Below are 12,825 nucleotides of genomic sequence, written 5' to 3'. Positions count from 1 at the left end.
CAACATGCATGGGCAGCATTATTTGCATAGTGCAAAAACATTATATCAAACACTTATCAAACTTTTGTAATAATTTCATAGAGGAAAATTCTATCGTGGTAATTATCATTTTATCACACAGCCCCAATTGTTAGCCCTGTCCTGAGCCAATTCATTGAGAATAGTTAGCTCAAAATAATCAAATAAAATAACAGCTATAGCTGTAATCCCATTTTAAGCAAGAGCTTGTCAGTGGTCTGGGAGAGCCTAAATTGCTTAACACCATAAGGGAAGCTTCAGATAAGGAAAAAGCAGAAACGCAAAAAGCATTAAGGCACACTTCTAAGCCTTCGCTGTAGCATGTGATTCCTACTAATCGAATGTAGAAACAGAAGTGAGATATTCAAAAAACAGTGATGTGCTGTTTTTACAAGCGGTACCAGAACAACATGTACAAAACCAACTTGTTCTTGAAAATAATGCTAAACCTAAAGCCTACAGGTCATTATCATGGTTCAACAAATGACAATCTGGCAAGATAATACTTTTCTAAAGGCCTAAGATCCTTTAAATGAAATTAAAAGGTGGTCTTTTGAAGAAGGATCATGCATCATATTGTTAATATAGGTAAATATGGCCACTTTTTTGACTTTGAGATGACTGTCAAAACATACATGGCCAATTTACTGGAATTAAGCAGCACAGGTTTGCTGCTTTTATGATCGGATGGTTTACACTAAAAAGCTAGAACCAAAATGAACAGTATGTCTTACACTACTACCAAGGGGCTAAAGTGATAGACAAGCATGTTTAAGTTTTCTCTCCTTCACTACTGTATATTGACACATCAAACAAGAATGTTTCACATGTACACACGTTCACAACCACAAATCATCTCCAGTAAATCTAAATATAGCACGCCAAGAATATTTGCAACACTGCTTCCAATGAAAACTCATCGCTGTAAGAATAGTTTTAATGTGTAAATTCTAAATTTAAAGTGTAGTATCTTTAGGCTACCAGAAAACTGAATGCTTCAGCGTTCAGACTGAAAGTAGACAGCAGACATTTCTGCAGATGCTTCCTAACATTCAATTTGCCTGATGGTTGCTTTCATTCAGCAGTAATTCTACAGGAACAACAATGAAGAGGAGTTTTAAATGCACAACAATGAAGTGAACTCAGGTATTCTAAAAACTTAAAAAATAAAAAAATAACACAAACACTTCAAATCAACTAAGCCAACCTTATGCCTACTCCATAATTTGTCCATGAGTATTCATATGTATTTTAAGTAAAGTGCAATACATATGCACTAAAACTGGATTGTGAAAAGTGGGCGTTACAGGACTGTATGTGTCACAACCCTAGGTATGTTTACATGCGCTAATTTTCTTCAGTCTGAATGAATCCAATAAAATTCTGAAAGTTCTGTTTATATGAACCCTAAACTTTGCAATCCGGTCTTTGTCCGGATACCACGACTACAATTGTTGTTTTTGGCTTGATGACATAACTAAAAGGAAAGCTGAAAAATATGTCAGGAGAGCTTTTTTTTTTTGCAAATATTTTGTCAATATTCAGTCTCCTCAACTGACCAGTAAATAAGACGTAAATAAACATATGCACATTTGTAAGAAGTAAAAAGTATGTTAATAGATAATTTATTATAAACTTCACATTGGCACAAGGAATTTTGAATGCTCATTTTTTCCTATTGATCAGATTATTTAATGCCTACACAACCACTCTATGTCTATTCAATTCAGATTGAGGTCAATTGGATTGAGTGAGGAGTTTACATAGGCATCAATATGATTACTCACAGATTATTTAGGTGCATGTAAATGTAGCTACTTTGAGGACTGAAGGTATCTGATGAAACTAACTCGTCAATTGTGACATAAAGCGTAGTAAGCGACAGAATATTGTTAAACTATATGATGTCATCTCTGCCTTTGTTCAGGACATCCTCAGACATTAAATCACCAGGCCTTCCTCCAGTTAAATGTCTCAGCACATGGTAGGAATAACAGCATCCTTCCCAAAGTTGATTTTCCCGCTTTAAACAAACAGTGCTGTTTACTTGCTGGTACTTTTGCATTCAATGAACAGTAAAGGGTCACAGAAGAACCCCCTGAGGTTCTCCAAACCACATATTTGTCCCCTTTCTCCAGTGCAAGTGAGGAGAATCTTTACAACCCAAACTGGTTCCCACAACGTGAGCAACAGCAAAACGTCCTGAATCCGATGCTCACGCTTCCTGTGAATGCCTGGCTAAAAACACACCCTGGCTCTTCCAAAGGGCCCTTTCATGGCTCTCTGTGAGAATCTGCCTCGCTGCAAAAGAGTATGAAGTAGTTTTGGATGCAAGGAAGGGGCCATTTTGGCCGGCATGGCGTGAAATCGAATAAATAAACCAAGAGAGAAGGGGGGAGAGAGGGGAAAAAACCCTCTCTTTGTGCCCACGACCCAGCTAATGGAGACAAAGAGCCCAGTAGCAGGAGGATGAGGTTTGAAAGAGGGGATCCGAGCTCGCCCCTCTTTCTTCGTGACTCTGACTCCCCATCACCCTCAAGCAGCGGCCGCTGCAACAAAGTCCTCTTTGAGTTCGGCCCCCTGTCCCGCACTTCCGCTATGAGGGGCTTTAAAGTTCATGGCTGTTTGAGCTGCTCACAGGGGTGGAAATGAGTCATGGCACCACAGGAGAGAAAGATATGAAAGTGACAAGGGAAGAGATATAACTGATATGCTGAGCAAGAATATGCTAAAGAGCACTTGAACTTGAAGATGATTTCCCAAACTAACTTTTGAAGGAAATGAGAATTGTGTTTGCCAATGTCAATGATGTTCGGGTGCTCTGTTTGCTATGGAGTTGTTCAAGGTGGTTGTGTGGCCAGTATGTTCTGTGTGGTTGTTAGGGTGTTCTTAGTCTCAGCCTGAGAGGTCACGCCCACGGACCGTTGGCTGATTGTCTGATGCATATGGCACACTTAACTAGAAACACTTCAGGATTTTCTAAGTCGTCATCTGATTGGTTGACTTCAACAAGATGTCCGGGAGACGTGTGTCGCGTTCTTTAATGGTCCGCCTGCAAACAAAGTCAAGTGACGCCAAACCCCCTTCATGTAAGCCGTCGTGTTTACAACTGTAACAATGAGCGTTTACCAGGATCAACTAAACGCTGGATGTAAGTATGTGAAGTTCACATTGTTGCAGTAAACTTGCATAACGTTCTTGAATGAATCTTTTTTTTTAGATGAACGCTGGTCTGTTATCATAGAAACATCGACTTTACTATTTTACGCTCCAAAACATGATGCGGATCATCGGGTGGTTGTCTGGGTGTTTGCTAGGGTGTTCAAGGTGGTTCAAGGCAGGGTTATAATTCTTAACTAAAACTAAATCTATTAAAAACTATTTGTTAATTGAAATTGGCATTGAAAAAATTTGGCCATGTGAAAAAATAAATACAACTAAAAATTATATTTAAAAACATTATAATAATTAAAAGCAGCCAGGCAGTTATAAAGGTAGCTGCTATATGGTTGCTGTATCTGTTCCATCACTTTCTGGTTATGATATGACCTGGGTCTCTTCTTTAATATAAGTTTATACGATTTTTGTCCGTTTTATCATCCGCCAGGCAAAAATAATTCTGATTCCTTAGAATACGTCACACTAGAGTTTAATTCTTATGGTCAATATTTTTCAGAAACTCCTAACCCTAAGATGAATAGTACTAATGCTGCGTGTCTTGTAAACAATCAATTGCAATACTTGTTTTAGCTGTTTTTGATTCAGTATGCTTCCTACATAAGGTAGGTGTGTACATCACTCTGCCGTGAACAGCCCTATTCACAACAACACAAGTGTTTGTCACACCACCCCATCATTAAAGAGCTTGGGCATACAAAGAATCCAACACTGATTGACCATTGGACAGTACTGATACACAGGCTTGGTGCTGACATGTGGTAGTCCAGATAAGATCTCAGTCCAGATTGGATTGGCCATCTGGAAGGCATTTGGGCTCATCTCCATGGAAGAGCGATTGAGCACATGGAAAGGTGCCACGAGAGCCAGGGGTTCATTCACCACAGGGGGGAAAGGACACAGTGGACCCTGAACTGACCTATACGACGACAACAGACAGCAATCATTATCACTTCACATAGAGAGATGCTTGTTTGAGTACTCGAACACACACATACAGTTTAATTACCTCTGGAGAGTACTGACGTATAATGGGATTTATTTGGCTGTGAACGCCCGCAGCAGCTTACTTTGTCATTTACCACAGGCTTATATGCGTGTGTGTGTGCATATTATCTAATTTCCTGATGTGTCATTCCTACTTCCCTTTAGAATAATGGATTCAATGTCACTGCAGCACATTCATCCCAGAAGCAACAAAGTGAATAATTATCATTTGCAGCACTGCTTCATTTGAGTCAAATTACATATACACTACAAATCTGTAATTTCTTCATTGATTATCATCATAAGAGTGGCTTCAGTGGCTGGACAAGAAGACTCTCCCTTCTCACCACAGGAAATAAAACCCACAAGATAACAACATCCAATGCTTTACGTCAGCTGTGAGGTTATGACAGATTGAAGTACGGACTGAATTATTTCATTCATTACTAAAATCAAACGACAGGTTTTATGAAGTTCTACATGGATACATAAAATGCAGTTCTGTCATTATTATCATGACATATATGACTGAAATTTGAAATGATAAAATTTTTGAATGATCTTTACTTTTCCACACAATCTGTTATCTGCTCTAAAAATGACCAAAAAAGTACTTGTTTAGCCCAAATTTAAGCTATTGTTCACTGATGATGTTCCTCTGCAGAGAGATGCATGCAGCCAAATCACTAAACTGAACTCAGTAAATTGAATTCAAAAATTGGATCAGTGCAGTTTGTTAACAAATGGTTGCTCTAATTGGGAACCTGAACAGCCAGTTCATTTGAAAAGAACTAGCTCAAAACCAAAAAAGATTGACAAATTAGCCTGATCCAGATCTAGGTCAACTCACTAACTCAATGGCCCTGTTTACACTTGGTATTAAGATACATTTTTGTTGATCTGAATCTGATCACAAGTGGACAACCCTAAATACAGGTGTAGCCTAAAACATTTTGAGCTTATCCACTTCTAGAGGTAATGCAGTTAAAAACGCATGTGGTCAAATGACTTACATTTCAGCCTTTTCTAAAGCTATCAGATGGCTTAACCTAGCTATCAAAAGAATGAGAATGTGGCACCACTTTTGTGGCCCTTTTATGGTGGTGTTTTTCAAAATTCTCCATAGAAAATGAACGAGATGACATGAAGGCGAGTAAATAATGCCAATATCCCTTTAACAATCAGTAAACATTATGTCAATGAATTATGTCAATGAATTCCCATTATCTGCATTTTAAAAAAGTTCCGACAGGGAATGTCAAACTACTTTAGTTAAGTTCCCAAATAAATCTATTAATTTACCTAAATGAATGACTTCACTGTTTAAACAGGCATTATATCAACCTAACCAGACTAATTCCATCTCCAAGTGTTCTTTAGGACTCGAGTAAATAATTCAGTTCCAATCAGTCAATCTGACAAAGCCCACATCCATCAATAGTGCACGCTCCTTTGTTTGTCCAAGGATGAGGTAAGTGGAATAAGTTCTTCTACGTTCATATTTCTTCCCTTTCAGGAGCAAAAGGAAAAGCCATACATCTAAAGAGATCTCACCCCCCCCAAAAAAAATCTCAAGAGTCATGACATTACGGCTAGCCTCTGGCTACAAACCACAGGGGCAATTCCCTCAGGACAACTGAGGAATTCCTCAGAGCTCTCCTGGTCAAAGGGGTCAAGGGTCAATGTGGCAATGTACGGCCTTCCATTTACTGCTGTCCTTCTCTTTGCGAAACATGCTTCTCAAGTAGGCTGCTATTGTCTACAGCTGCATAGCAATGTTTGTGATGGGGTCAAGTCACAATCAAGGCTATTGACAGCCAAGAGAGAGTGAGAAAACACTGGTATTGTAGCTAATTCAAGTAAACAATCACGGCCGCCATCCCACAGAAAAATCCAAGGAAGAAAAACAGACCTCATATGCACATAAATCCTCATCACCTGAATAATTAAACATCCAAGAACACAAAACAAGCTTTAAACCTGCTCAAAGTGGAGTTACGTAAGTGTCAGTTTAGTACTGCAAGCCGCAATCTGAAGTTTATTGAACATTTTGGGAACATCTGCTAAGAGCCTTATCCCATATGCCTGTGGTCTGCATACCTCTCCTCCATCTGATAGTGTTCATAATCCCTAACACATGGCTTTGTTTGCTGTCTGCTTGTTTGCAAAAGATGAAGAGGTGCCAACAGGCATACCTTATCAACAAGTATTTGTAACATGGCGCCTGGCCAGGTAGATGTGATTAAATTAGAGGTGTGAATCCAGCTAGTAAGCGCAGGTGACGGCAATTACACCGACGGCTGGTTACATATTCCAATGTTTCTGTCTTTGATATCTGAATAAACACATATTTCATTAACACCTCAGAGGCCTCTGACAGAGCGGTCAGGAACACAGACGACTTTATCAGTTTCATGCTGTGCTTGGGACCTCACAGTGACTCACCTATCAGTCGACTTTATCTAGGATTTCTAAGTTTGACTTTCAACTCAGCAATTGCAACTGGCTTAAAATACTGAATATCACAGAGAACATCAGCAGACGTTCTTACTCACAATATCTGTCAGACCACAAAAGGCCACGGGGGGATTAGTTTGCTAGTTTTGCTGTTTATTTTGTACAACATCCTCCCTTTCACTGCTGATGCTGCTGATGATTTAAGATCTCCTCCTACAAAACATTAACACAAAAGCATCCTGAACATGAAAAACATGCAAAATTGATGATTTGCCACATAAAGCTCTGTTTTTTGCATTAACCAGCAGATGATTGATTCTGCAGTGTTGCACTGGTTATGATGAACTATCATTGGTCCAAAATCTTTGAAAATTTGCCATTATGGGAATAAATTCCATCTGAAATTATATTAAAAATAGAAAATAGTTATTTAAAAATGTTAATAATATTTTACAATACAGTTTTTACTGTAATAAATGCAGCCTGTGAGCAAAGACATTAAAAAGTTTAAAATATTCTGACCCCAAACTTTTAAACTGTATAATATATATAGCATTAATATATAATTATATTTATTGTAGATGTTTTACCAGTACCCAGGTTTATTTTGAAGGACTCTTAAAATGGTGAAATGTACATATTTTTCCTACCAATTGCCTTTGACTATAGTGAAAGGGACTTTTTTGGGACTGTGCCAATCAGTGTTGTCATTGTCCTGCGGTTCTCGAATGATAAGTCACATTAGTAACGGCTCAGGTAACTAATTCAAAATTAGTTCAGATCTGAGCTACTGCCATTGAGATGAATGCTAGCATATAATTCTATAGACGTCCTTGGGTGTTACAAAAATCAGAAGAGTCATTAGAAACAACTCAAACAACTACAAAAGCACTTTTGTATTTCAAAGCGATATGTTATCAGAGTAGAACATGAGGAAACTCAACCCCCTCAACAAAACCAGTCACTCATCAGCATTAAAAAGGAAGCCATAATTAGCAACATTATCCCAGGGTTTGTTTGCTATCAGATTCTTGGACACAAGAAAAGGTCTACTTAACTAATTGAGCTCAGATTCCTGAAATTCCTGGTGCTGACTTGTGCCTCTGTGCCATGGCTTATAACGCATGATTTGCCACAACTTTAAGACAGTGCTAATCTGACACTTTATAGGATAGAGGAGCGTAATCAGCAGAGCTCGTGGCAGTCACGGCGAGAGCTGCATGTTTAGCACAGGTGGCGCCGCTGCCACTACTGATGATGATCATCACTACTACTGAGCATCCGGAGGGTCTACGAGAGTTTAACATTCAAAATGCTCTGCAACGAATCTTAACTTTCATCTATGCTTCGAAATCTTGTAGATTTGCCGATGCAGAGATCTTAGCCCTGTATCGGACGACCACTATTTGGGCACTAATATAAATATGCACTACTATGCAGTTTACACATAAAACATCAAATGAAGTAGTTTATCTAAGCTGAGGATAGTTTCCATAGTTTGGCGGGCACAGACGTGTACCCAGCTGAGCCATATGGCTGCTGGGTAGCTGGTTGTGACACTGCCGTGCGGATCAGTTCTATAAAACTATTTATAACCCAGAAAGCTTACGCTTGCATGTGCTTCCCTCCTGTAAGGACTGAGAGAGACATCATCGGCAAGCAGGAAGCACCAGGTTCACTTCCTCCCCCTGCTCCTCCATACATTCATGTCATCCTGTTTGGGGTGAACAGTGTCTTGTCTTTAGGAGCCCAGCTGGGCCACACGAACTAACAACAGCTGGACTGGCAATAAAGACATCAGAAGGGGCACGGATGCCAACCCAACACAGGAAACGGATCCTCAGACCGTTCATATGCAAACACTGAGGCTCTTACATTTAGGAACTGAAAAGTTAATTGAATCACAAGCTTTTACTTTTTTGCCCCTGAGCAAGACATTCAACCCTCAGGTTGCTTCAGGGAAACTTTCCTTGCAATTGCGTTACTATCCTGATGGGTTGAAATGTCTGTTAAATTGGACGTTGCTATATTTAGGATTTACTATATTGGGCTCTGCTACAGACAAATACATTGACATGTTTGGTGCAACAAAGGCTTGCTTTCTTTTTGCCTTCAGATGAAAAATAATCAAATAAAAATTGAGAATTAAATAAAAATTGCCACCTGTGCTTTATAAATATTTGCACTAGTACAGAACGAGATTACTGAATTTTTTTATCATGGTTTCCACAAAAATATTAAGCAGCACAGCTGTTCTAAATATTGATATTAATAAGAAATGGCAGCAAAATAACTTGTCACTTTTCCTATTTCTTGCACTATTTTATGGAGTCCCACTTAAAAATAAAATGTAATAATAATAAATTATTAATTTAATAATACAAATATAAAATTGTATATAAATGCAATTTTGAATGGACAAATAAATAGACATTTAAAACAGCTTACTTTTTACATATAACAATAAACTTTAAAGCAAATACAATTAATTCATGGTTTAATGAAATAATAAATGATCTTTAAATGCAACTTTTAAAATGCAAAATGCATTTGCCAACTGCTTTTCTTTATACATTTGTCAATAAAGTAAAAAAAAAAAAACTCCCTTGGACAGTTTAGTCATGAAAGACTAATGCAGTTTTGACTCAATTTCTAAGACACACCCCCTCCCCCAAGTGCCACTTGAAGTAGATGTAAGACTTTCACTAGACAGTATTACAAAACATGTCATCATTAAAGTGGAAGTTTTTAAATATGTGCTGGATTTAATATGAATGTTTTTCTAACCCGAACTCTGAATCCTTCACACGTTTTGTCATCTCTGATCTAAAATTCTAAATGTAACAGAAAAGATGTTAAAAAATTGGGCCTAAAAAGGACTCTTATGGGAATCTCTAGCTCTGCCAGCCATTTTTGAAATTACAGCCTGGTTTATTCCTTTGAAGCGATGACATTACCCTTTGTAATATCTGCTTGAGAGTCCTTGTGGAATTCCATGGGTAAACAAATGCAAAAAGAGCCACTCAGGGAGCAACAAAGTCACAGTCCTGAAACCTACAGTCTAATAAAAGTTATCTGGGTATCTTACATAAATATCTAAACAAATTCATGAGGCAATTATCAGTCTCCCTAGAGAGTGTGGCAGCCAGTGATGTTTGGCATGAGAGTGTGTGCTGACAAAAGAACATAAAGACCACCTAGCATGCCAGCCTTGAGTTAAAAGGCAGACGTCTTTGATATTGATCTCAAGCACTGCCTTGTTTTTCACACCGAGGACCTTGAAAAAAGTCAGAGATGCTGAATGACAAAGTGGTTTCCTTTCACCTGATGCACCACCGTCCGCTTCGCTTCACCTGCGTCAACACATCTTGACGAGAGGCCGTCAGGTGCATCTGCAGGGACTAATTTGATTGGTCCCGCTTCACTTAATGCTTCCAGATCAGATAACATCAGACGCACCGCTAGGGAGATGAAACCCTCTGAGACTCAGCAGATGAGAGGGGCCTATGATTCTTCCCATATGCAGAGAAAGAACAATAACTAGGACGAGTGAACCCATCCTTTTTCAGAAAACCCAAAAGAGGTTTTCTTAAATCTTTAACTGCCACAGCCGGCTCGACGTCATCAATTGGCAGCTTCCTCACAAAGCTACTGCACTCCGGGAGCTTAACAGGCCAATATGATTATGAAGGACTGTTATAAAACTGGTTTAATAACTGTAAGGCTGCTTACCCCTCATTGGCATGTTTGTAAATCCTCTCCAGTTGCTTTGATCCTGTTAAATTTATCCCAGGATCAAGAGGTTTTGGAACAGGGACAATGCGCTGGTGTGGAATGTGAGAAATGCACACAAAAAACTGTGAATAACGTGGTTCACTAATGCTTAACTAGTTTTGAAACCATGTAGGAAGTTTGGAATATGAACGGGTTTATGATTGTCTATTCTCTAATCCAGGCAAGCTATGTCACGATCTGATGCTAATCAGAGCAAGAAAACACTTGTCAAGTATGCCATATCACTATCTGGAGATTTCAAACACTTTCTGTATTTACTTTTTTACTTACTTTACATATGTTATCAGTGCAGGGTCAGTGAAGCCGAGCGGGATTGTATGCTGATGAGCACAACCTGGTCTTATCAAAAGACAAAAAACAAGTGTTCGAAAGCTACAGGGGGGTTTACTGGCTAGATTGCCCTGAAGACCTGAAAATCCCACCGCTCACATGAGTCGCTGCTGTTTTTATGAGGCAGAGCTTATAAAAGGAAATGGCACATGACCAGGAAATACACTAGTTTAAGTTAGAGCTTGTTTGAATTACTAAAAAGGCAGTAAAAGTGACAGACTCTTGTTTCTCGATTTGAGAGTGCTCACACTTCAGAGTCATATCTAAAAACTGCAGATCAGAAAAAGACAATGGATAAGATCACCCAACAAATTGTGAAAGTCATTTAAAACAGTGATTCCAACCTGAGATATGAAAAGAAGGTTCAAGGTGGCACATAATATCGATATGGATTTGCTTTAAACCAATAAAACTATGAGAATATGGAATTAGATAACTAATTATGATTAATATGATTTTCAACTCCTTTTTAAAGAAAGAAAACAATATGTAATGCATGTTGTATGGAAGTTGTAGAAATGGATGACACATAGGCCTATAGAACATATGTGGATGACACTTGTTACAAAATAAAAGCTACTTTGAGTTTAGTGTTTAAAAGTGCCTTTAGTAAAATGAATGATGGAATGTGAGACTTATCGGTCGGGCTGAGCTAAAAAACGTTGGGAAACACCGAGTTAAAACACCCACTGGAGGAAAAACATCCGCGTCCTTGCAAAGCATCAGTAAAACCCCCCAAGAAGTCCCGCTGCAAAACAGTCCCCCATGCTATGTTTTGTTATTTATGAAATGTGACTAAAAAATAACCTAGCCAACACAGTTTGTTTTAGAAAGGCTGCCTGGTTCACGTATTCTCCCTCTTCCTCTTTCTTGACGACAGTACAGTGACTTAAACACAGCTTGACAGCTTCACCGGTGCCCGTTATCTCCAGTTTATGAGCCAGTAAACGAGACTGTAACAATAACCGCGCGACTGCAACATGTAACCAGGCACATGGGTGCTCAGACTGCAACACTCAAGAGAGTTTGGATTAAACCCAGTACTTACCGACTGCAGAAATGCCAAATTTCTCACGTAATCCCGTTCAGTGTTCAATATCTCATTTAAAACGCACAGTCTCAGACGAAACTGACGGCCCGAGTCTTTGCTGCTTACATCCCCGTTTTCTTGTTGACTGTCCTCCTCGCTCATTTTTAAAACCGCTTTGAGAGAAGCGCCTCCAAACAAACAAAAATAGATATGCCAGTTGTTTGAAAACTGAGGTGAAGATGTGGTAATTAATCCATTTAATCCGTCGCGCGCTGCTCGCAACCTCGCGACAGGATGCGGCAGGGGAAAATGTTAGGCTATATTGAAACTGAAGAAACTTCTGTAGTAGTAACGCGCAGCATCGAAGTCAACCGCAAGCCAATTTGCACCTCATTAAAAACACTTTCCGTTTAAAAGGTAAATCAGAGAAGTATAGCCCACCGGGTGCCTGCAGTATAAATGAAGAAAGTGTCCAAAGGAGCCAAATGATGTGGAAACAGGGAGTGCACGTGAAACGATCAGTAGGCTAACCATGAAATCACTGGCAAAACCGTGCAGTAAACGCCGAAGTAACGAGTTCACGAGAGCTCAGTGTGCACTCCACGAAAAGTGAGACGCTTGTGAGAGCTGTAGAGAGAGAACTGAGTCTGCCTCTGAGGGACCGTCTGCAAGTTGCAGCGCTTGAACAATCACGTCTTCAGTTTCAATGAACTGATGAACTGATCCCTTCTGATCTTTAGATGTGTGATTATGATAATAGAGTTCCTTTTTATCTCTGGCTCCATCCTCCATGTCTGATTTATTTAGCAACTTAAAAGTTTTACAAAAATAAAAATGATTAGCACTTTTGGGATTGTTAAAATTATGTTCACTAACATGAGATGAAGACTCTACACATCATATCTTCGAAAAGCAGTTCAATTCTAAATGGAGCGGGTCGCCTCTTCATGGGTGCCGCCATGTTGATAATCAAATGACTAGCAGGTACCAGCACGAAACACCAACATCAAATGAAAAAGTTAGGAATTATT

General features: G+C 39.1%; 1 protein-coding gene across 1 annotated transcript in view; it reads right to left on the bottom strand.

The window, feature by feature from the left end:
- prex1 (phosphatidylinositol-3,4,5-trisphosphate-dependent Rac exchange factor 1) overlaps positions 1 to 12,416 on the bottom strand; it is a 71,747-nt gene extending 59,331 nt beyond the window's left edge. Inside the window, exon 1 of the mRNA XM_084389176.1 lies at positions 11,813 to 12,416. Within this exon, the coding sequence (XP_084245302.1) occupies positions 11,813 to 11,956 (144 nt within the window). The 5' untranslated portion in view covers positions 11,957 to 12,416. The remainder of the gene's footprint in view (positions 1 to 11,812) is intronic.
- Between the last annotated feature and the right edge of the window lie 409 nt (positions 12,417 to 12,825).

The sequence above is a fragment of the Rutilus rutilus genome, assembly GCF_951802725.1.
Source record: "Rutilus rutilus genome assembly, chromosome: 19".
In the NCBI taxonomy this organism is placed as follows: domain Eukaryota; kingdom Metazoa; phylum Chordata; class Actinopteri; order Cypriniformes; family Leuciscidae; genus Rutilus; species Rutilus rutilus.
Note: the sequence above shows the minus strand (reverse complement) of the source record. Positions and strands in the feature narration are given on the sequence as shown.